The sequence below is a fragment of the Tamandua tetradactyla genome, chromosome 24 (assembly GCF_023851605.1).
Source record: "Tamandua tetradactyla isolate mTamTet1 chromosome 24, mTamTet1.pri, whole genome shotgun sequence".
Classification (NCBI taxonomy): Eukaryota; Metazoa; Chordata; class Mammalia; order Pilosa; family Myrmecophagidae; genus Tamandua; species Tamandua tetradactyla.
Window position 1 is genome coordinate 52,331,088 of NC_135350.1, and position 26,477 is coordinate 52,357,564.

At 38.4% G+C, this 26,477-nt stretch overlaps 1 protein-coding gene across 4 annotated transcripts in view; it reads right to left on the reverse strand.

Annotated features, from left to right (window-relative positions):
• The window catches only part of SHROOM3 (shroom family member 3), a 197,804-nt gene that overhangs the window by 114,557 nt on the left and 56,770 nt on the right, over positions 1-26,477 (reverse strand). For 2 of the 4 annotated variants that reach the window (XM_077143090.1, XM_077143089.1), the window contains exon 1: positions 17,513-25,184. The exons of the other annotated variants lie outside the window; for them this stretch is intronic. In XM_077143090.1, the coding sequence (XP_076999205.1) occupies positions 17,513-17,721 (209 nt within the window). In that variant the 5' untranslated portion in view covers positions 17,722-25,184. Of the gene's footprint in view, positions 1-17,512; positions 25,185-26,477 lie in introns of those variants that run through there. 4 annotated transcript variants of the gene reach the window in all.

Here is a 26,477-nt window from a genome sequence, read left to right on the forward strand (position 1 = left end):
GGCAGGCACCGGGAATCGAACCCGGGTCCTCTGGCATGGCAGGCAAGCATTGTTGCCTGCTGAGCCACCGTGGCCCGCCCCTGACTTCACATATTGTGTTTCTTCCATTCTACCTGACTGACTCTCACTATTAGATAATGGGCAAAATTATTTTTAAAAGAAACACATGCTGATACTTAGGTACATATGGTCATACAGATGGTGAGATAAATCTGGTGAGACCTCCTACCGTATCACTGGTCTAGAGTAAACTTTTTGGAAGGCACTCCTAATCTTGAACCTAGAATGATGATCAAATGAATAAGTATTTTTATTAAGTACCCATGATATACCAGGAACTATGTTAGACTTTTCACAACTCTTTAAGGCAAGTATTATTTTTTCCATTTTTTTCTTATAGGGAAATTGAGCCTCAGCAAAAGTAAATGATGTTTCCATTTATACAGCTGATAAGTGGTAGAACATGATTCAGATCCATACCTACTTGCCTAGAAGTCCTTGCACATTTCAAGCATTCTTTTCAGTCTATGTGTCCATCACCAAAGATACTAAAATGAATAGGGAGCAGTCTATGCCTCGAAGAAACTCTAAAGTCACTGACAGCCATCACGATATTGAATGAGAAGGGCTGTTGCAGGTCACATATTACCAAAGACGTGAAAGGTCAGGAAGGGCCTAGAGGAAGTAATCTCCAAATTGAGACTTGAAGGATGAGTACCATATGGATGAACATGCAAAGAGGGGCATTGGTCAAGGGTGTTTTACCTAGAGGAACAGCCAGTGTCTAGAAGGAAGACATATTATGATTATCAGTAATTTAAACATTGAGAACGTATTTTTAAAAGGATAATCTGTTTCTTTTAAACTGAACTGAGTATGAACTATAATACTAATATCCTATTGCCCAGTAACAGTTTCTAAGGAGAACTAGAGTATAAGGCCCTGTTTGGGGAACAGTGAGGAGGCGCTATTATGACAAATGCTCAAGAAACACTTCCATGAGCTTCCTTGTAGTTGGAACCCAAATAGGAGAGCAGGAATGAAGAAGAGTAACTCCTGGTCGGCCATCTGGTATTATTTTGCCTCAAGCCCTGACTCCAGACCAAGGAATTCCCAATTCTTCAGGGTAAGACTGGGGCCATTGCAGAGGGCCTGGTTTAAGTGAGTCTCTATATTATGCTTCTACAAGTTCAAAAATTGTGAAGGTCTCTACCATTCTCAGCTCTGGAACAAAAACTCAAATGCACAGATAATAGACGTAAGCATCTAGAGGTAACTGGAACTTTCTCTCCTTGGCAGTGAGAAGGAAGATGATCCTGAGAGACAAATACCAGTAACATTCCCTGGTAATTCTTACAAGCCTTTAGAGCCGTCACAGGTCACAGGTTATAATCATTCTTGAATTTTCTGACGATGAGTCCTGTCACTGCTGTCAGACAGGCTTAACTAGTCTTTTTGGACACTTTCTTTAAGTATAAGTAAATTGTGCAACTAATCCTGCACTTTTTTTTGTTTCTTCTCTAATCTTGCACTTTTGCATCTTGTTTTTTTCTAAGGGCTTTAAAGTCCAGATTTGGAGAAGGAAAGGTTAAGGGAGCAATCCAAGAGAGAAGTAACACTGGAATTTCTTTGAGTTTATCTTAACAACATGCATAAGATTCAACCTTTTAGCCCCATGACTGTCTTCTCTTCCTTGTCCAACAGAAATTCATGGTCTTGGTCACATTTAATATTTTTAGATAAAATTACAATAGCCCTGAAGGTCCTCCTCTTATTGGCCCAGAATTTAATGGTGATGTTAAAAAATCCATTACCAAATTATTTAACAAGTGTTTATTGTACCTATATCCCTGACTCTGTGTCTGAAGACACACTGTGAACATTCCACACAAAAAGAAAGAATAATGGACTTGGAGGCCTTAAAACTTCACTTGTAGGTGCCAGGTACCTGAGACAAATACAAAAGCTGCAGCTCAGGTGGATGATATTTGCATGTGTTGTGGTTAGATATTTCTTTATCCCCTTAACAGTACATGAAAATGATAGGTATGTATGTTGATATAATAAATTTTCATTTAAATCATACCTCCATGTTTATAGCTGTGATTGTGATTGTGGAAACCTTGTGGTTAATGCTCCTTTTATCCAGGGTATGGACAGATGAATAAAAAAAAATAAGGACAAAAAATAAATAAATAATGGGGGGAGTGGAATAAGGAGTAAAAAAAATGGGAAGATTGCAATACTAGTGGTCAATGACAGGGAGAGGAAAGGGGTATGGGATGTATAAGTTTTTTTCTTTTTTCTTTTTATTTCTTTTTCTGGAATAACGCAAATGTTCTACAAATGATCATGTTGAAGAATACACAACTATGTGATGATACTATGAGCCATGAGATATCTCAACAAAAACATATTTTTAAAAATCATATCTCCATTCAATAAATACTGATCACCTACTAGGCATAAAAATGGCAACCAAGTTCACTTCATTAGTGAATTCATTTTACCAGTTTAATCCACACTAAGCCAAAGCCATGAAATATGGTTGGATAGAAGACAGTGAAGCAGGGCTCAAATCCTGGCTCCTCCCCCACTAGCTGTGACTTTGGACTAACCACTTTTCACCAAGCTTCAATTTTCTCATTCGCAAAATGAAGATTATAAGAAGTTAATATGATAACATCATACAATGGTTACCACTCACTGAGTACATCCTATGTGCTGGACACCAGGAGAGGCACCTTATAACAACGAAGACAGGGAGTCATCCTTGTCTTAGTCCATCATCTCTCATCTTCATTTCCACATCCAATCACCATATCATGCTGATTTATCTGTGAAATATTTCTCAAATCTCTCCCTTACTTTCATTACTCTAGTTCAGGACCTCATTGTCTTTTGGTCTCCTAAGCGGTCTCCCTGCTTTCGTTCTTGCGCCCCTTGAATTCATACTCTGTCTACTTAACAAGGCAATCAGTTTAAACAAAAACATCACTACCTTGCTTAAAACCTTTCAATGGGTTCCATCTCCTAGGATAAAGTACGAGTTCTTAGAATGGCAAAGAAGATCATCTTATCTACTGCTCCAGACTTTTAACATTCTCTGCTCAAAACTCAGCACACATTCTAGGCTTGTTTTCACCTCTGTGTCTTGTTTTATAATACTGCTCCCTCTGCTTCAATGTTCTCACCTCCTCCACCTGGTTAGAATCCGACTTATCTTTTAAGATTCAGCTCAGTCTAGGCAACTCAAGAAAGCCTTCCTTGATGGCTACAGCTTCTACTCCTGAGGTAGTTTGAAGCTGTTGTGTACCCCAGGAAAAGCCATGTTCTTTTTTTTTTTTTTTTTAATATTTTTATTAATAAAATAACATGCATGGTACTCAACCATCCTGTTGTTGTGGACTTAAATCATCAGCACATGAATTTCATCTATGGCTGAGTACATCTGCAGTCAGCTAAGGGGAGTGCCGTCCACAATGAGTGAGGCTTAAAATGCAAAGTCAAAAGACAGAGAAACAGCTCAACAGCTCAGCAGCCCAGCACACCTCAGCCCAGTGCTCAGAGCCAGCTCAGACCCAGATGTTGGAAATGTAGAAAGGGAACAGCTCTGGGAAAGCCATTTGAACCTGGAAACCTGGAAAGAGGGCCAGCAGATGTCACCATGTATATTCCCAAGTTAGTAAATTTAAAACTAAATAAATACTCTTTATAAAAGCCAAAAACAAACAAAGAAAAACCAACATACATATACATAAACATTCTTAACATACAAACATTCCATACATGGTATATAATCAATGGCTCACAATATCATCACATAGTTGTGTATTCATCACCATTATCATTTTTTTGAACATTTGCATCACTCCAGAAAAAGTAAAGAAGAAAAAAGAAAAACTCATACATACCATACCCCTCACCCCTCCCTCTCATTGACCACTAGTATTCCCATCTACTTAATTTAATTTAATCTTTTCCCACTATTATTTGTTTATTTTTTTATCCATATTTTTTACTCATCTGTCCATACCCTGGTTAAAAGGAGCATCAGACACAAGGTTTTCACAATCACACAGTCACATTGTAAAAGCTATATCATTACACAATCATCTTAAAGAAAGAAGGCTATTGGAACACAGCTCTACAGTTCAGGTACTTCCCTCCAGCCACTCCAATACACCATAAACTAAGAAGTGGATATTTATATAAGCCATGTTCTTTTAATCCATTCTTGTGGGTGGGACCTTTTGATTAGGCTGTTTCAATTGAGATGTGACCCAGCCCATTCAAGGTGGATCTTAATCCTTTACTGGAGCTCTTTATGAGCTCCGAAGAAGAGAAATGTCCTGGAGATGCTAAGAGAGGGCCCACAGATGCTCTGAGAGAAAGCCACTGAAATCAGAAGCTGAAAGCAACAGAACCCTGGAGCAAAGGACATGCAGATGCTGGCAATGTGCCTTCTCACATGACAGAGGTGTCCTGGATGCCAGCAGCCTTTCCTCAGAGAAGGTATCTTCCTCTTGATGCCTTAATTTGGACAGTTTCATGGCCTCAGAACTGTAAATTTGTAAACTAATAAATACCCATTTTAAAAACTAACCCATCCCTTGTCCTGCACCTTCAGCAAACCAAAACAACTCTCAAGCTGGGTCAGGAGCTTTCTACTCCCCCTTCCCTCACCATTACCATGTGCTACCAGTTCTATGCAAGTCTATTTCATTGCATTTACCACATTGGTAATTTAGGCATGAGTTTTTCTCCCTATAAATTCTTCTCCTTATAACAAAAACCAAAACTATCATTTATTCATCTTTGTACCCCTGTCACCTAAAACAGTTCTTGGAATATAGCAGGGACTCAATAAATAAAATGGACAGTGAATGAAGTAACAAAGAAAGAAATCTGATTTCCCATCTCATGCTCTTTGCATGTCACACCCCATGTCAAGCACGTATCATATGTTTAGAAAAGTAGTTCTACCAGGGGCAATTTTGCTCCCAGAATACAGTAGAATGTCTGGAGATATTATGAATTGTCACAATTGGCAGTTTGGAGGGGAGGGGATGTTGCTTTTACATCTAGTAGGTGGAGACCAGGGATGCTGCTAACATCCTACAATGTCCAGAACAGTCCCCTAGAACAAAGACGTATTCGACCCAAAATGTTAATAGTGTTGCTATTGAGAAATCCTGGTCAAGAACAGGGTCTGACACATAGAAGACCTCAGTATAAGATTCCTAACCCTGGTAGCTTAGTGACACCAGTGACAGAAATGATCATCATACTTGATAAAAATTGAAGTTGTACAGTGTATTGTTTGAAGTTTACAGAACAATTCTACATAGTTTTAGCTCATTTCTATAGCATGCACCTAAGGAAGCTCAGTTCTACTTTTATAGTCAGACTTGAAAGAAAAATCCTACTTAGGCAGGATGGAGTAAGATGCATGGTCTTGTCTTATGATTCCCTTCCCTCCCTTTCTACTGCTCCCATCCCCACCACTTAATACTGGCTGTTCCAGGTCTCCATCCCTGAGCAAACTTCTACAATGCTGAACGAATGGATGGGTTAACCTATATCAGATCACCACCTGGTTTTTCTTGTTGCTGTTTGTGTATGTGTGTGTGTGTGTATATATATATATATACACAAACATACTCTAAAGCATTTCTTACCCTATATGAACTCATAGATAGCCTGGAACACTCCAGGAGGGCTGAACTGCCTGAGATCATAAGGGAAATGTAAAGATTGAAACTTTAAATCTGTTCAGGTAAGTTTTATTGGCCATTTGACAGCAAAACTAAGGTAGGAGCCTGTGCTATGGGACAATTTTGGTCTTCTTCTCAGGGCCCTACAGGGCTATCAACTATGTGTAAACCATAATATAAGTTTATACTGGGCAATTCTTCTCAGGCATATTCAGCCACCTAATGCTTAAAGAAGGTGGTACATGATAAAGGAGGCTGCCTAGAAGTATCAAAATCAGAGCATAAGTAAAGCTACCAAAGTGACCCCTGCCTATAATTCAACTGCATGACCCCCTGTCTGAACCTTGAGGCAAATTTATAATCAGTTTCTCCTGGCTATCTTTGGCTCCTCTTTTAGTTACCTTCTTATCAGCCCAGATGTCTTTCTGCTTTTGAGACAAGCCATCTTTCTTTTCTCAGCCACCCCCTTCCTTTTTCTCTCTAGTTCAAATTATTAAACTGCTGAAACCGACTGCCAACACTGGATATGTTTGCCTCTGTTTAATACATACTGGCACAGAGAACTATGTGCCCTATTCCTTTTTTTAATTGAAGAATGTAAGAATTTAACACTTACTTCATCCTAGAATTTCCAGGCTGAGATGAGGCATCCTAAGCCCACTGAGGTATATTCAAGTCCCAGCGCAAGTGATCTGTTTTATTCTAGAAAACTTTTTCAGTTCTAAAATAATTATTTTAGCCACCATCAAAACATGGCCAGATTGAAGTTCAGGGGCAGTGAATTTGGATACTGTGAAGCTTCCTTTGCCATTGTCCTGATTTTCTGGAGAGAGAACCAACATCCAAAAGTGATGGCTTACAATAGAAAATTGTCCATCGGCTACATTGCCATTAAACATATCTTGAGGGAGTTCAAGCAAATTTGTAACAAAGAGGTTTCTGCCGGTTGTGCCAAAGGTGTGGTGCTCTTTGGCTTGGGCAATTAGTTCATTTATAATTTAAACAAACAGAAAACTCAGCACTAGTCTGTTCTTAGGTTTTGTGACTGTTTACCAAAACCCACTCAACTGAGAATGGTCTAAGTGGTAAAGGCATTCATTACCCAAAGATATGCACTGGGGCAGGAAGCCTAGCCCCTTTCAAATCCAGGAGTTCCCTTTTGGTTGGATGATTATAATAAACCATATTAAGGAGTAAAAAACCTACCAAGTTTATAATAACTACAGTCATATAAATCACCATAGCAATTGACGCCACATGCATTGCAGATCATCACAATGCTATTTTAATCCAGGAATTATTTTATGTCAGATGGCAATAAGTATAACTCAGACCTGTGCATACTATTTTTTATTATTACCCTTTCAATATTTTTCTGGATCATTTTAACTAATATGGGAGAACAGCTAGTTTCATTTTTTGTGACACTATCTCAAATTCATGCAGCACGTCTCTCACAAGATGTTCAAAGGATTTTGCTCAAAACTTCTCACTGGTTTTGCAGTCCTATGATCTGGGCAGAAGGCTGATTCCATTGCCCCAATTTTTCATTAAAGAATGATATATGCTTCATTTTGCTTTCTCCTTGGTATTTGATGAAAGAAGCAGCTCTTTGATTTGGGGCATCTTTTTAAAATTGACTTTGTTCTTTTTTAATCCCAACTGCTCTAGGCATCATTAGCTCTTTTTAATAGAGGTTTCAATTTCCTTTTATCCCTTTGAGTATGAGTTCCAATATCCTCAAAGAAGCACCTTTTAATTGGCCTGGAAAAGGTCACCCCTCTAACAAGAGGGAACCATATCATGCATTTTACAAAGTCAATGTGGATCTTTGAGATCAGAAGGGATGGTTGCAGGGGGTGGCTGCAGGAAAATGTTTGGGTAGCTAGCTGGTGGCATGTGATTACATTTTCAACATAATTACATACACCCATCTTATCCAACACATTCCCTGCTGTGATTATTGGCCTGTATTTAAAATTCACTTGTCTTTAAGATTTTGTCTTCTCTTTTTGATTTAGCCGGTGGCTGAGAGCCAATGTTAATTTTGGCAATGGTTTCCTTACATGTCCTTTTCTACGACACTCTCCTATATAGACCCCCAATCATATGCCATTCAGAAAATGATATAAGGGTATCTAATGTATTTCCTATATTCATATACTCCCTACCACCCATTGCCTTATACATTCTAGTAGTAATTTCTCCAAAGAAGTCTAAGAGTATAATAAAATCTTACATGTACACAGCCACAGTTTCTAATCAAAGAAAGCTTTTTGAGGTAAATCTACTCTATTGCTTTTCTTTCTTCTAATGTTACAAAAACTAATTTGGATCTGGAGTGGGCACCTAAATCCTGGGGTGGAAGAGGGGAATAGTAAGCTCTTCAAGGTGGTCTAAATGAAATCAGAAACACAACTCTACCAAGGAAGGAGGGCATAAGGAGAGCTGCTAAAAACTCCCTAGTCATTAAGGGGCTAGCCATCCATTCCAAAGACTCATGGTATAAAAGAATACAATATTTCATCTCTTTTAGCTTTTAGACACATTTTAAAATTCACTTTTATTGCAATATATATAAATAATATAAAGTTTGCCATTTTAACCATTTTTAAATATACAGTTCAGTACATTTACAAGGTTGTACTATTATGACCACCAACTATTAACAAAATGTTTCAGAACCTAAAACAGAAACTCTGTACCCATTAAACAATCACTCCCCGTTCACACAACCCCTACCCACTTCAGCCCCTGAGAAGCGCTAATCTACCTTTTCTCCCTCTGAATTTGCTTATTCTACAATATCTGTCCATTTATGCCTGGCTTATTTAATTTATGATGTCTACAAGTTACATTTAGGTTGTAGTACATATTGAACATCATTCCTTTTTATGGCTGAATAATATTCCATTGTGGGTAAAGACCACATTTTGTTTATCCATTCTTTTATTTATGAACACTTGGGTTACTTCTACCTTTTGGCTATTGAGAATAATGCCGCTATGAACACTGGTGTTTAAGTTTGGCACTTTTAAGAAACCCTGATATTTGGTGCCTCAGGGATCATTCCTTGAATACTTATGAAAAGTTAAGCATTGTTACTTTCACACAATTCCTATCTTATAGTGGAATCATAGGTAAATATTATTATAGAAATACAGAATATCAGAAAGATGCTATAATACATCAAATAAAAAATCTAAGCCTACAGTTTTCTTTTCTTCTGCTTTATTATATATTCTATTATAGCTTTAAGAAAAATAAATTGAATAGTTGATTTCTTGAATAAAGTTCCTTGGTTTCCCTTCTTTTGAGGACTTGGGTGAAATCCTAAGTTCAGCACACCTAACAGAAATAGAACATCAAGAATAAGGTAGGTGGTGCCTGCCCATGTAAAAACAAGAATAAGGTCGGTGACTGTCCTCCTTAAGTCTTCCCTAGAGCCCTGTGTTCTGTGTTAGATGCTACAGCCTACAAGAAACATGGCCAATTTGAACATATTCAAGGAAGAGGCACCTTAAAGGCCCAGAACTCAAGATCATGACGTAGCAATATCAGGAGAAGAACAAAGGACCTTAACCTGGAAAAAGAAAGACTTGGCAAGGAAATGAGAGCACTTAGAAAATGGTAACATGGAAAACACATTTGATGCAATATTTGGTCCAATAAAGATAAAAGGATTGAAGTTATGGGATAACACATAGCAGGATAAATTTAAAGAAGAACACTGTAGTACTTTGAATACATTCTGAAAAAGAAATCATCTGTTTTTAGACTCAGTGAGTTCACTTTCATTGATGGCGTTCAAATGGAGCCTAGTTGGCCACTTTGGTGAACTATTGTAAAAAGTATCAGGTGTGAAACTGAACTGGTTGAATTTTTAGTTCCCTTCTAACCCTGAACTTCTATGAAAACACCTACTTTGGGGAGAGATAATTTGAGTCAAGTATGAATGATTTTATGTGGGGTTTTCCTTACATGTCTTTGTGGATGTTTTCCTAGAACTAAGCTAAGGAGAGGGTTACTTTATTCCATTTATAAGAGAGCGCATGTTAAACCAGTCTAGGTCATTTAGGAAAAAAAATAATAATAAAACAAAACCAAAAAGCACCAACAAAGTCTTTTTAAATATGCCTCACCAGGATTGTTTATTTGCATTCATCTAGTTAAACAGGCTGCTTTGAAATTTTTGCATGGGATATGCTGGGTGGATAGATATGCCTTTCTGCAGCCCTCATTTTTGCCCAGTTGAAATGTGGAGAATATCACTTCACCCAAGGAACCCTTATGTACTTTCCATTTCTGGCCTCATCAGCAGTAAAGATGTTAAATGAGGTTTGATTCCCAGGAGGCATCCTCTGAGGAAGGTGAGGTGCAGTGGGTCAAACTCCAGGCTAATAGTGATTTGTGGGGGGAAAAGCATGGAGAGAGAAGTAGCAGAAGGGAAGGAGCTCCTTGAAACAACTCCTCCTTTTCAGCTGCTGGTATTTGTGAAGAGTGTCATAAAAGGAAGTGACAGAGCTCACCTTCACTGGCTAATTATTCTACAGTTGACTCAACATGATGCTGTGGAAACCATTTCATTTTAATCAGTTTAGGTAAACACTTGTATAGAGAGGAGATAGTGTGGTACTAAGTATACAGGCTTTGGAGTTAAACAGTCCATATTCAAGTTCTGACTTGCCAATATCTAATAGTATGGCCTTGTGCAAGTAAGTTTCTTAACCTCTCTAAGTCCCACTTGCCTCATCTGTAAAATGGGGCTAGGAATAGTTGCTGGCTTATAGTATAAGTACCAGATAAATGCTAGCTTCTATTGTTTTCATGAAAACAGAAGTTTGAGTCTCATTTGAGCTTTCTTCTCCTATCTAAGACACAAAAGGAACAAAAGTGGCATTGAGGAAAGAATCTAGGTCACATGAAACCTGTCGCTCTGCTGATTGGAAAAGAACACGAATCTAAACCAGGTCATGCTGAAAATGAAGCCGAATCCTATGCAACTTTTAAAGGAATAAAATAAGACTATATGTTGTGCATGGAAAGATATCCAAAAAATATCCAATGAGAAAATGTGTTACAAAATGATATGATCATCTTTGAGAAAAAGAATTATTAATATAAATGATGATGTAGAAGAAAATAGCTGGAAGAATTTCGACAGCATGATGGAAAATGATTTTGGGGAAGAGTAAGATTACATGAGATTTTCATTCTCTCCATTATTTCTATACTATTTGAATTTTTATAATTTTAATTAATTTTTAATTTGAGAAAATCAGCATTTAAAAAGCATAGTATCTTATTACAAATTTAAAATTTTACTGTATACAGAACTCCTTCAAATGGAGTAGGCAGTCGATAGTGTTGATAGACAAGAAATGTTTCTTTATTTTTCTTTCAAGATGATGATAGCACATATCACTTTTCAGTCATCTTTCCAAGATTGGCATCATAGCTTAATATTTCCCAACAATGTGCTGAAGTAGGTATTTGTAATTACAACTTTAAGCCGCGGAGATTTACATCCTGGTTTGAATCCTGGCCTCATGTCTTACTAACTGTTTTATCTTGGGCAAATTACTTAATCCGTCAGTACCTCAGTTGACTTATCTGTCAAATGGGGCTAATACTAGTACTTCAAAGGGTTGTTGTGAAGATGGACTGAAATACAATATGCAAAATGCTTAGAACAGTGACTGGTATGTAATAAACACTGAATAAAAAGTTGAGCCATCATTATTTTTATCCTCATCTAGAGAGAAAATTGTGGACACAAATGAAACACTTATCTCAAACCAAACAAAATAGACTAGAGACTTGAAATTCATTCCCACTGCCACCTCTCTAGACCAGAACTTTACCACTTCATTCACAGATTGTTATTTTACATTCTTACGCAGGATCCTTACCTCTAGTGCCTCATATTTCAACCAATCTTGCTTGGCATTGCTAGATTTAACTTTTTCTTTTCTTTTCTTTTTTTTCCCCCTATTTTTATTTTCTTTTCATTATTAAGTTTTGTTGTGGATTCCGCTCTTTTGAGTTTTCTTTTTATCTCATTGTAGCTTGGTTGAAATGCCTTCAGTGGTTTCCCATTGCCGAAAGTTTAAATTTCAAACATTCTTATTTGTTACCTCACATGCTGGCTTCATTCTTCCTTTCTTAATATGACCCCGTATTTCAAAAGGGAACCCTCTGCTTCAGCCACACCGGTCTACTCACTAGTCCCTGTGAACCACAAGAACATTCCTAATTCTGAGACTTTGCATCATGCAACTGCCTACCCCCACTCTTGATACCATCGATTAAAGATTCCAGACAAGGCCAACTATCTTCAAGAAAGCTGTCTGACCACTTGCATTCATAAAATTCTCTATTTTGAATTCCTAGGGCATCCAACATCCTAGCATGTAATCTGAGACTCAATTCTAGTAATCCTCACCCTGTTATGTAGCTTTAGGGGGAGTGGTCATATAAACTCAATAAGCATTTATTAATTGGATTTTGGAAATTCAGAGATGAAGAAGACAAAGTCCCTGCCCTCACTGAGTTCATGAACACGTACTTGCTTGGACATGGCTGGCTGTGTTCTGTGTCAGAGGCAGGTAATAACCCAAAGACAAACAGGCACATAGTTATGAATTAACATCAAAGGCTCTTCTCTCCCTCTCCCAACCAAGTTTTCCCTTCCTCCAGCTGATCAAAATATGCACCTGCACCTGGGAGAAATTCCAGGGGAGATGGTGGTGTGGAGAGCTACAGGACTCACTCCTCCAAACAGGAAGTGGACAGGCAAGAATTGTCCGAAACAAACAACCGTTCTGGAAGGCCAGAGGCCAGGGGCGCACAGAACAGCATGCCAGGAAGAGTGGGGAAAAGAGGCTGAGAAACAGCAGTAAGAAACTGAATAGCTAGCTCAGTGGTGGCTGCCACATCTACCCCCACTCTCGAGGCTGGCCACGTTGGGGTCCAGTCCTTGGCTGGCTGCTGTGGATGGAGAACGATGTGGAAGAATAGGGTGAGGCATGGCTGAGCAATGATCACAGCTTTTGACTGGTGAACTTGTATCACCAGGGCCCGGCTCTGAGCTGCTGTGTCAGTCCACCCCAGATATAGGATACTGCCATTGCTTCCACCCTGATCCCAAAAGAGGTGGCAGTGGTGGAGGTTTAAAGACTCAGGGCCTGTTAGGGCTAAAGGGTGCCATCTGCTGGGAAGGCCAGGAGAGCACAACTTTGGAGAGCCATAAGAAAGGCTTCCTGGTGTCTTTCCTACACTCTCCCCAGGGCTCTTTGGAGCTGGTCTGCAACCCCTTCATGAACCCTGGCACTGTTCTGGCTGGAAATACTAACTTGGAAAACTCTAGGGTGACTGTCCTCCGAAAATTTGCCTTCCAGGCAAAAAGGAGTGTGGGAAAAACTATAGAGATAAAAGAAAAATACAACAGATCAGGAGCCAGGAACATAAAGCTCCTAGAAGAAAATGTAGGAAAGATCTTGTAGTAGGAAATGGTTTCTTAGACTTTTCAACCAAAGCACAAGCAATGAAAGAAAAATATAGGCAAATGAAACCTCCTCAGATTTAAAAACTTTTGAGTTTCAAAGGACTTTGCCATGAAAGTGTAAAGGCGATCTACTCAATGGGAGAAAACATTTGGAAATCACATATCTGATAAGGGTTTAATATCCAGAATATATAAAGAAATCCTACAGCTCAACAATAAAAAGAAAAGCAACCCAATTAAAAAATGGTCAAAAGACTTGATTAGACATTTTCCCAGAGAGGATATACAAATGTCTAAAAAGCACATGAAAAGATACTCAATATCATTAGCTATGAAAGAAATACAAATCAAAACCACAATGAGTAACGTCTTGTTGAAGAATGCTTTGAAAACTTTTCTTTTTTATTTCTTTGCTTTGTTTATATGTTATAGTATACAATAAAAAAGTTGGAAAAAAAAAGAAACCAACACAATGAGATAACATTTCACACCAACTATAATGGCCACTATTTAAAAAACAGAAAACTACAAGTTTCAGAGAGGATGTAGAGAAATAGGAGCACTCATTCATTGCTGGTGGGAACATGAAACGGTGTAGCCACTGTGGAAGACAATTTCGTGGTTCCTCAGTAAACTAAGGACAGACTTGCGACATGATCCTGCAATCCGGCTACTAGGTATACACCCAGATGAACTGAAAGCAGGGACTCAAGCAGACATTTGCACCCCAATTTTCATAGCAGCATTGTTCACATTTGACAAAGGAAGTAAACAACCCAAGTGCCCATCAATGGATGAATGGATAAATGAGATGTGGTATATACACATGACAGAATATTAATTAGCTGTAAGAAGGAATAACATCCTGTAGCATGCGACAACATGGATGAAACTTGAGGACATTATGTTGAACGAAGTAAACCTGACACAAAAGGACAGATACGTATGATCTCACTGATATGAACTAACTGTAATAAGCAAACTCGTAGAGTTAGAATCTAGACTATAGGTTGCCAGAGGATAGAACGAGTGTAGAGACTGGGGAGCTGATGCTTAATTTGTACAGAATGTCTACCTAGGATTGTACATGCCTGGAAATGGATTGTGGTGGTAATAGAACATTTTTCTGAGTGAAATTAACAATATTGAATTGTGTTTATCAATGCGGTTGAAAGGGGAAGTTTTGGGTTCTGTATGTTGCTAGAAGAAAAGTTAGAAGATAAAACATGAGACTGTATAACAATGAATCTTACTGTGGACAATGGACTGTGGTTAATAGTACAAATACAAGAATGTTCTTTCATGAATTATAACAAATGGTTGTCAATATAACAAGGTGCTAATAATAGATGTGAGGAAAAACATCTAATATAAACTTTGGACTATGGTTAACAGCAATATTTTAATATTATTTCATTGATTATAATAAAGTTACCACATCAATGCAAAGTGTTAACAATAGGGGGAGAAATAAGGGAATGTTCTTTTTTTTTTGGAATGTTATATTTTTTACATGACTTTTCTGTAAACCTACAATGTCTCTAATTAAAAAAGAAAAATGCAATAATTAAAAAAATCATTACGCTAGGTGAAAAACCAGACAGATTTTTTAAATTATATCATTCCATTTATATCAAATGTAAATATGAATAAATTTTTACAGTCAGAATTAGTCTAGCGGGCTGGGGAAGGATAAGAATGATTGAGAGATGATTGCTAAAGAATTCGAGGTTTTTCTTTTCGGAATAATGAAAATGTTCTAAAGTTGATTGTGGTGATGAATGCACAACTCTATGATTATACTAAAAGCCACTGATCATACACTTCGGATGGATTCTATGATATAAGTATATCTCAATAAAACTGTTTTTTTTTTAAACAAACAGACAAACAAAAAACATGCAGCTGGATCTGAAATTTTTAAGGTCCTGTCCTATTTATGCTCTCACAGTGACCAGATTTCTTTCCCTGGCACTGGCATCTTCCTGGAGTATATTTCCACCTTCTCTTCTACTTAGTTCACCTCTATCTGCCTATTTATTTGTTTAAAATGTGAACCAACTGGTCAGGTACAGTAATTTAATTCTGCATTTGGTTTGAGGCCAATGGAAGGACACTCAATAGATAATGGTGTGCCTATCTGAGATCCTGGCTGCTTATGTCTGAGATGAAGCATGGACAAGCTCAAGAGATAGTGGATGAAGGGTCATGGAGTTCTAGAGGTCACAGAGGCAAATTTGTTCTGGTTGTTCGGACCAGAGAATATACACCTGTGCATTGTCTTGCTGCTGTGAAGCCTGTGACATGTGTTACTCTTGTGAGTTGGTTAAGGTGTGACCTTCCTCCCTACATGGTTCTCCCTGATTCATCCTGGGTAAAAGTACATAAAGGTTTCCTCCCTGTAGTTATACAGGCCCGTGTTTACTTGCCTTCATTAAGGAAATTCTTCTTTCTGTGTGTGGGTGATTTCTAGGAGGGGTGAGACAGATGTCTCTGTCGGAAAACATGAGCTGTCCCAAGGGAGGAAGAGCTGGGAGATGATGACAGAGGGACTCCTCAAAATAAACTCTAAAGGACAAGAAGTGTCTGTCCATGCATTCATCTGTCCATCTGATCTATCTACCATATGCTAGGCAAGGAGGATACAAAGATAAATACAACAGGACCTGCCTCATGGGAGATACTCAACAAATATTTACTGAATTAATGACTTAAATTTACGCATATGCTTTATTTTGATTATCATCTCCTCTTGGAGGACATTTTGAACTTTCTGCACAACATATAATATCTAGCATATTTCAGCCCACACTTAAAATATATATCATGGCCTGCAAGAAAAGAATATTCTAGGATATACCCTACATTCATGCCCTTAGATCCCCAATTTCCTTCTCCAATCCTTTTCCTTCTTGTTCTCTCCCAATCACCATCTATGTATCATTTAGCCCTTGTGATTTGACCCAATATTTAGTTTTCTTCTGGTTTCTGAACAATGATTCAAATACAGATGGATTTCAGGCAATACTGGGAAGTTCGACCTAGACTCTAGCTCTCATCTATGCCATGCTGCCTTTGGCAGCAAGGGGCTGGAGAGAACTCAGGCGAGTTGGCTCTCAATTCTAGCCAGATTCACCAGGCTTTAGGTCAATTTGGCTTGTCCAGATGCATCTCCCATTCTCCATTTGTGGAATGGCAATAATGCCAACTGGCTCAGAGATAGAGCAACGGTTTGTGAGCTCATAGCTGGAAAGGATGATGTACCCAAGAACAAAGCAATATTATGGGATGAAATTATGATCTTATGGTCTCTCAATACTAAGCCTCATACTGTTTCTGGCTTTTTTGTTTCTGTGCTTTTGGCACATTACTTTCAAGAAAAAAAAACGAATAATTAGCATGACTTGTCTTCTCAAGCACAGACTCCCATATTTAGAGTGGATTTGGCACAAGTAAGAACACCCATTGTAGCTGGCTGCTAATCAAACACCACCAGCAGGTGAGCATGAAGAGCACCTGGTTTGGGGAAGCACTTCTTAAACATTTTTTAAAATGTCACTCAAAACTGAATTCGACTTTGAAAACAAATCATGTTACAAAACGAGAAACCCATCTTTATCCTTAAAGAGGCAGAAATCTTTGCAGATTACAGCTACAAATAAAACCAAAGACACCAGTGAAGTATATTTTTTCCCAACAGGTTTTGCAAAGCAGATTCTTTGAACATGAACTATAGGGGTCCCTCTAAAAGAAAACTCCTCTTTATATCTGCTTGTAATAATCTGGCAGCTGATTATGAAAATGTTAACAATGTATACAAGAGAGCAGCTAAAAATCCAAAAACAACACTATTCTCATAAGCAGAATGGAAAATGGCAAAATCAATGTCCTGCAAAGTATGGATAACCATAATTGCCCTTATTTTGTAATCTTCAAACATAAGAATGATCAAGCACATGTCATTTCTTTTAGAAGAGAGGGAGGGAGGAAGGGAGGAAGGAAGGAAGGAAGAAAGAAAAGAAGGGAACTTGCCAAAAATAAAATTCCCTTAGAGAAAAAGCTTTCTAACCTAAAATCAGTCCCAAGGTGGATGGAAGATGCATTAAACATCCATTTTGCTGTGTAACATGATGAGAGGTGAATTGTAAGCACTCTCAATTTACCTAATGGAGGAAGTAAGAGCAATGAATTCTGTATTGTTGCCTTCACATTTGCGACCTTTCCCCTGAAACCCACACACAGGAATATTGGCTAATAGGACACACAGCTCAAAGCAGGCTTCACTTACAGATTCTGTTGTCTTCTTCTGCTTTGGGTCCCAAGTCTGGGGAGCATCAGTGCCAGGCAACCACCTTTGCTTAGTACCATATTTGAAACTGGCCAGCAAGAAGATTGGTGCAGGAAAGGAGGACAGCCCAGAGGCAAGAGGAAGAGCCTCTTACTCACCATCCACTCACATCTGGCACTGGTTGTAAAAACAACAGGACTCCCCCACATAGAAGCACCTCCCAGCTACTGTGCCTCATCACTAATTTGCAGTAATAGGTTCTGCTCTGGGCATGAAAGGGAAGAGAGCTTCAACATGGGGAATGGCCAAAAAGCAGAAAGCAAATTACGAAAAGAACCTCCAAGCCCTCCTCAAGGGAACTTTCATTTCAGAGTTTGTAACACCAGGAGTTTATCAACAAGAATATATATCCTCCAGAGCAGGGCCCACAGTGGTACACAGGGATTTATTAGGTATTCAGAAGATGACTATGGATTGTTCTGTTTGGGGTTGTTTAGAATGTCTCCTGTACCCAGAATCAGCTGCCTGGTTAGGGGTGCCAGCCAGAGATGTCAGCAGTGCTTTGGGGCCCAAGTTAAGGCAGTTTCTGAAACCCTCAAAGACCTGGCTGTCTGATGAAAATGGGGAGAGGGTGATGCTTCTCTCTCCTTTCACTCAAAAGTTCAGTTTGGTTTCTACACAGGCAAGGGATTATAGGCTCATGGAAGTTCTGAGCTGGTCTTTGTCATTCTTCACCTGACGCCTCTCCTTCCCCTGGAGGTTAGGGTACTTTTAGAGTTGGCAAAAGCTTTATAGAGTCTTCAGAAGTAGTAAACAAACCATCTCTCTTGATCTGATCCACAGAGGGCCCATTCCCGGAGGGTCAGACTACACTGGAAGTAAGGAGTAGAAGGGATTAGTAAGGAGCATTTCATTTCTGTCTTACTCTTGAATTTGCTTTCATTAAAAACAAAACAAAAATGGCTACTTTGCCCTATTTCTGAAGCTCTAGACTTTTGCAGATGCAGATGCAGAAGAAAATGAGACAGGATGTCCTCATGGATGAATCATGCCAACAAAAGTTTTGACCTTATTCAGCCTGGTCCCGTGCCATGGTAGAAAATTGACCTTTCACTTGGTCCTTCTGAAAGAAGATTTTAACTAAAAGTACTTTGATATGTTTAACACTTACGCTTAGGTAATCTGTGCATTGAAAAGAACTAACAGCTAATTATCAACCATCTAATATATCTTTTTAGGGTAAAGGTAAATATACAATTTCAAATTATTTCAGTTCTGAATTTTCTACACATTTAATGTTATTAAAAGAAGTTTAGGGTAGACAGAAGTAGAGATAGAAGTCTCTTATTGACTCACCCAACAGGCTTGGCAAAAAAAAGCTTGCTTTTACCTCCCTGAGAAGGCAACCTCTTTGGTGACCAGCTCACAATTACTCCACCCAAGGCTCAAATCTCCAATACTAGTGCTGATTGGATGGTGATGCCTATTTTTCCTGCACTATCCAGATGCCATTCATTGTAGAGATTCAAAGTCATTAAATCCTGCCAGACCTGACCTTGTGACCTGGGAGGGGAAAGGCATTTTAGAAGAGGCATTAAACTCAGTTCCTTGCATACTCCCTACTCCCTCCCAAGGAACAATACATGCAGACTCAACAAGGCTGGAATCCTTGGCTTTGACTCATAATCTCTAGGCCTGGTGAAGAGGGAGTTTCCCCATGCTAAGTGGCTAAAAATGTGTCGTCTCACTTTTAAGTGAGGACATTCCCAGAAGTTCTAAAGCTAAGACTTATACTCAGAGCACAGAGATTTGTAACTCTGGGTATTCTCTAGCTTCATAGTTTATTTCTCCTTTAGCAAAGTCTCTATTGCCCAGAGAAGTCAGTTCATAGTGAAAGTGCCACCAAGCATATCCATCTTCTGGAATAATAGCACCAACTGTAGAGGCTCAAAGGATAATTATAAAGAAAATACTGCATTTCACACCATAAACGAGAAAAGCTGCTTGATTTATCTAAAATAACCTGTCTTAAAGTAACCTCTCTTTCTCCAGGCCCTTCCTTCCCCTGAACATAATGGTTTTTCTACTGTCTTCCTTTTTAGTACCATGGTTATATTCTTAATGGTATTGCCACAGTGAGGTAAAGCCCTCACTCTTTATGTTTTCATTAGACATAGACAAATAATGGGCGAGAGTGAACAGAGAGGCCTTGCTTATTGCTTCTGCAATGCAAGTGTTTTGATCCAACCCATATAAACCCATCTTTTCATGTCCTCCAGACAGTATGACTGTTCAGAGCAGGCATCAGAAAATAAACAAGCAAGCAAATAAAAAACTCCTTGTTACTTACATAAAACTATATAGCACAGAAGTATTTTTTTGTCATCCAGGAATGAACTCAAAAGACTATCATTCTTGGGCAATTATAGTAAAATGGGACTGCTAAGCATATTAGGAAAAGTGATTTTAAATTAATGAGAGTCATGATTTCAGGGATGAAAGAAAGCTTACATCTGAGTTTCTGGCTATACTTTACATGAAAGTCACTACACAGAATTTCCCTTAAATAATTACCAACTTGTTTCTACTTAAGTATGCAATGGTTGGGGTATTTATTAAATAGATAGGTGTGTGTGTGTGTCTGTTTTTGCATCATAAAGTCTGTGAAATGATTGAAAAATAGCTGGGTGTCCCTTCAAATATTTGTCACATTCATTTAAAACAAGTAATGGCAAACATCTTGAAATTTCTATGTAAGAAAACAATCTTCCAATAACATAAAGCAATATCAATCACACATTCTGCCTGTTAATCAAATATGCTCTGGACCAGGTGCTCAGACATTAAGAATTCCCAGAAGACATTTTGGAGAATTAGATTGAGAAACCTACCCAATTCTTGGATCTGAATGGCCTATAATAAAGAGAATTGGTTGTTATACTAGAAAGGTAACTTCCACATAAGGCACCAGGGCCAGGACCCACAGATTTTTTGCAGGAGTATCTCTGATGCTGATATCCCAGTATGGGTTTGGTATGGCACAAACCAAATGCCAGAAGCCTCTCTGTGGGTGTACTTTGCATTTTTGCCAACCCTCATATCTGGAGGATCCTGAGTTGCATCTATGTGGGGTAGACATGGGGTTTCTTCAAGCATGTAGGGTTACTCTGCTCCAAGGAAATCATGAGAATATGGAGGGAAAAGAAGATCTTTGAGGAATTACTTAGGAGTCACTCTGATGAATGTCTACGGGTGGTACCCTTAAAAGGATATTTTCCCATTTCTCTGGAAGTTTTCAGACCTGGCACAGGCTGGGTAGAAGTCCTCTGGAACAGTCATGGCTTCCTGTGTTGCACATTTCTCGAAGTCCAGAATCTGGATTATATATAGGTCTGGCTGTCACTGCATCAAACTATAGAAATGACTATTTTCAGCAAGGCATGAGAAGCCACTGTTTCCCTCATGATCAGCTCACGTCAGATTCCCCAAATGAAGAGGAAAGCAGTAGGTTTCCCAGAACAAGAGATTCTACTTTTCTCACTGAAGAGAAAATTGCAATCTCAAAAATATGGTTGGATCATTGAGTGATCCCTGAGTTGGGAAAAGCTGTCATCTATGTAATGAACTTATATAGTAGAAGACATCACAGGTGGTCAAGATGATATAATGAGGGTCCCCTTCTACCTTTAGCTTGAACACATTAATTTGTAGACTTCCAGGTTAATTGTGAAGGCACAAATCTTAAGAATATCAGCTCAGTAAGGATAGAAGATTTTGTCTTTTATTTCCTATTTCTATCACCAGCACTTAAAGCAGCGACTGACAGATAGGTGCTCAACAAATATTTGTGACATGAACATAAAGACGCTATTGCTGGAATTAATGGATAGTCAAGCCTGCTATCAGGAAAGGTGACAGAATTCTCACAAAAAGATTCCTAAAGAAAACATGGGCTTCTTTTGTTTTAAAGTATGTGTGTATGTGTTTTAACATAGTTCAATACATCTCTAACTCAAAGCCACAGAAACTTTTTCCCTGTTTATTTAAAAAAAAAAATTGGAAAGCAACAGATGGTCTTTGAAGATCAAGTTAACACTCACACATATAAATTATGGTTGAAGGTTGCCTATAACCATTTTGGAATTTGAGATGCTTTCTCTTTTTTCAAAGCTGCAGATGAAGAGCTTAGAATTTGATAAATTGTAAACCTAATGAGGCTCCTAACTCCTCAAGCCAGTCATTAGCTGTCAGGAAATGATTGTTGCTACTTAATTATAAGATGAAACTAAACATTGAGAAATGTTGAAAGTGATCTGATTGGCCAGTATTCCAAGGACTAATTCCACAGGCATGCCCTTTACATACCAATTAATGCTGCATCACCCATAATAAAATGCTGCATGCTCTTGGCTGTTCTATATTTCATTTGTAGATTAGAACAACAAAAACTAGTCCAGTCTAGGGCACTTCCTGGGCACCAATGACTGCTAGGTGTTTCTAACTTAGGGGATAAGAACTCCTCTTATGTGCTTATTAGTCTTCAGGAAATGTCCCTTATTTTCACTTTGACTACACCCCAAAATAGGAATTAGCCTTAAAGATGATAAAGTAAGTCACTCAATCAACCATCTGTTTTACTAGCTGTCAGGTAGAAAAATACCAAAAAGGTTTCCAAAGAGGTAACTATATATGAATGACATTTTTGTTGTGATTTTGAGGAACAATCCATTAGCAGGGTGAAAATGAGTGATGGGAGAGAAAGCTGAGTAATGCACAGGACAAGCTTTTTTCAGTGCAAGCTCTATTGGTTTAAGCTTTTTTAAAAATGCTACTAAGGAGTTCTAGAATAAATTTTTGAATTCTAGCTCAATGTGTTATAACTTTAATGTAATTTTGTACCCACACTGGTTTTATCAAATATCATTTGCTTTTCCTTTTTGAAGTCTTCCTTCAACTTGGCTGGAGGTGAAGGATAGCCTGGTCAGTTGAGAGCGGGGGTCTGGAGTACCCAGACCACTTTGGGCTCCAGTCCCAACACTGCCATATAAGCCTGGTATTTGGTGTTTGGGTGAGAAGAAAAAGAGAGATAAAATAAGTGTTCTAGTTTGTTAGCTGCCAGAATGCAACACACCAGAGATAGATTGGCTTTCAATGAAGGGGGATTTATTTAGTTCTTCAGAGGAAAGGCAGCTAACTTTCAACTGAGGTTCTTTTTTACATGGGAAGGCACAGGGTGATCTCTGCTGGCCTTCTCTCCAGGCCTCTGGGTTCCAATAACTTTCTCCGGGGTGATTCCTTTCTGTATCTCCAAAGGCCTGGGCTGAGCTGTGAGTGCTGAGATGAGGTATGCTGAGCTGCTTGGGCTGTGCTATGTTGAGCTCTCTCATTTAAGCACCAGACAATTAAATCAAACATCATTCACTGCCGCAGGCACGCCTCCTAGCCAACTGCAGATGTAATGAGCAACAGATGAGGTTCACATACCATTGGCCCATGGCCACAGCAACAGAACTAGGCAACTTTACCTGGCCAAGTTGACACCTAAACCTAACTACCACAATAAGTAATTTTGCTAGACATAGGTGCTCCTTGTACAAGCTGTGTTGCTAGATTTCAGTTATAAATGGCTCACCTAGATTTTAGAAGATGCTCTGTGACCTTATCAGAAAGAGATTATGACAGCCCGTATCTCTTGATATTGTGAGAGTTAATGAGCTCCTACCCTCTAAAACAGCTAAGTGTTCTATAAATACTGCAGGAAACAGATCCAAGAAACCATATCAAAACATGGTTAAGACAAATGAACATGATTGCTGAATCATTAAATTGATATTGATACTGGCCGTTAAACTGATATCTCTTTTAGTCTCCAGTATCTTAGAACAGCTAGAAGCAAAAACCTAAAATTGTGGAATTGTAGCCCATGCCAAACTCTGAAATATGTTCTACAACTAATTGTGGTACTGTGCTTTGAAATTTATTGCTTTTTTGTATATACGTACTTTTCACAAAAAAGCTGATTGTGATGATGAAAATATATTTATTTCTTCTAGCCTCCTATATTCTGGAGCAGTTAGAAGGAAAAATCTGACAGGATCTTATGGTAGTCCATGACAAACTCTGGGATCTATTCTGTAACTTCTTTTTGAAAAGTGCTTTTAAAACTATTGCTTCTTTTCTTTCTTTGCTTTGTATACGAGTTACAGTATACAATAAAAAAGTAATAAAAAATTGATTAAGAGCAGCACAGCTAAACATCAAGGGGACTCCATGAAAATTAATTCCCCAGTAAGATTAAATTTCCAGCAGGTCAAATTTCCAGAGATGTGCATTAGTTTTAATTCACCATTTTAGAGACAAGACTTAGGAGTTTTCTAGTAATGCAGGTTGTAGTCCTAACTCATAATCAAATCCTTAGTTAAAATGGTATTTGCACTTGCTTGTCTCCATTCTGTCATGCCCCATTCTCTCTTCAACCTATTGAAGTCCAGTTTTCAAACCCATCATTCCCCCTGCAATTACTCTTATCAAAGTTATGGTCATTCTCTGCCTTGCCAAAGTTAACGATTTGTGCTGATCTCATTGGACCTCTCAGCAGCAGCATTCATTGCAGTCGACTATTCCCTCCTTCCTGAAATACTTTTTTGTTTTACTTCCACTCTTCACTTCCCTCTCCAAACTCACCGACTTTCTGGGTCTCTCAACTCTCAAGGTTGATGTGCCCCAGAGTTTCGACTTCATATCTTTTCTCTTGTCTATCTACACTCTCTCCTCAGGTGAGTGCACCAGTCTTATGATCTTAAATAATATTTATATGTTGATGACTCTTTTTTTTAAGTTTTTTAATTGTGAAAAATAACATATATACAAAAAAGCAGTAAATTACCAAGTACATTTTAACAAGTAGTTATAGGACAGATTTTTTAAGTTTGGTATGGGTTACAGTGCCACAGATTTTTGGTTTTTTCTTCTAACTGCTCCTAGACACTGGAGACCAAAAGGAATATCAATATATTGATTCAGCAGTCATGTTCATTTGTTAATCCTATCTTCTCTATTATACTCTTCTTTCTTTTTTCTTTTTTGTGAAAAATAACATATATACAAAAAAGCAATAAATTTCAAAGCACATTGCAACAATTAGTTGTAGAATAAATTTCAGAATTTGGTATAGGTTACACTTCCACAATTTTAGGTTTTATTTGTAGCTGCTCTAAGGTACTGGAAACCAAAAGAAATATCAGTATACTGAGTCAGCACTCACACTCATTGTTAAACCCGACCTTCTCTGTATAACTCCACCATCAACTTTGATCTTTCTCTCACTCTTTAGGGGTACTTAGGCTGTGCCCATTCTAACATTTTTCATGTTTGAAGGGACTGTCGACAATATAGGATAAGAGGATGGAACTAGTTGATGTTCTGGAAGGGCGGCCCCCTCTGCATTTCAGGACTTATTTGGTCCAGGGACCCATTAGGAGGCTGTAGGTTTCTCCATAGTTACCATACTGCAATGTTGACGACTCTTAACTTTATCTCTCTAACTCTAATCTCTCCCTTGAATTTTGAACTCTTATATACAACTACCTACTCAGATATCTGATTCTAATATCAGACATAATATCTCTAAAATAGAATTCTTGTTTCTGATGCCCCCCAACACTCCCTCACACCCACGCTTCAAGTTTGTTGTTCTACCTTTTCCCCCATCTTATTTAACAGCACCATTATCATCCTAATTGTGCAGACCCAACCCCAGCACCATCCTTCATTTATCTTTCCCTTAATCCTTTTATTCAACCGTTAGCAAATTAGTTGAGTCTATACCAGAAATACGTCCTCAATCTCATCATTTCAGCCGTATCCACTGCTGCCATCCTACAGCAAACTACCATCATCTCCTAAGATTACCAATTTTTTTTTTCATGGGCTGGCACTGGGAGTCGAAACCAGGTCTCTGGCATGGCAGGTAAGAACTCTGCCTACTGAGCCACTGTGGCCCACCCATCCTCTAAGCTTAAAATTCCAGCTTCTTAACTGGTTCCCCAGCTTCTATTCTTACCCTCATACAATCTATGCACCCAAAAGGTATCATAGTGATATTTCAAAGAAATAAATTTGATTATATCATTTCCTTGATTAAAATCCTCTAATGGACCTACTTGATCTGGTTCCAGCCCATTATTTCCAGTGTATTTCAGTGATAGTAGCTTCTGTGCATTTCCTTCAACCTTTGACAAGGCTCTTGCTCTTGATCTTTCCTTCAGCCTTGAGTGCTCTGCCTCACACCTTTACATGGCAGACTACTTATTATTATCTCGACTTTAGTTCAAAGGTACCCTGTCCTTCTCTGGTCTTCCTACCTAAAGTAGACCATCCAATCTCTTTATTTAATGATCCTGCTGTTTTCTTCATAGCACTTATTACCATCTGAAATTGTCTTCTTCATTTACTTGTTTACTTGTCTATTGTCTGTATACCCCATTAGAATATAAGTTCTATCTGACTCACCACTATATTCCTCCATGCCTGCCATACAGTGGGAATCCATAAAAGAATTGTTCAGCTACTGAATTATCTGTCAGTATAACAGCAAGTTGCAAATTACATACAGTGAAACATTGGAACCAACACATCCAACCCAGAAAATTCACCAACAGCGAAAAAAAGAGCTGGAACCAAGGGCAAAATGAAGTGAAGTGGATGTCTGACTATGATCCAAAGTCAAATAAAAAGTATTCTTTAGTCCTCTTTAGGTTTCGAAAAAGAACAGTTCATCAAAAATCATCAAAAACTAAGAATAGAACTGGCCCATCTCTCTTCCTCCTCCTCCTTCCTCTTATATCCAGAAAAATAATCATGTTATTGTGACTGATTGGATAAAAGAAATGATTCCATCTATTCCCTAGCTTCCTATAACCCACAGATCGCTCCCTGATTTATCAAAAAACTGGCCTAAGCAACT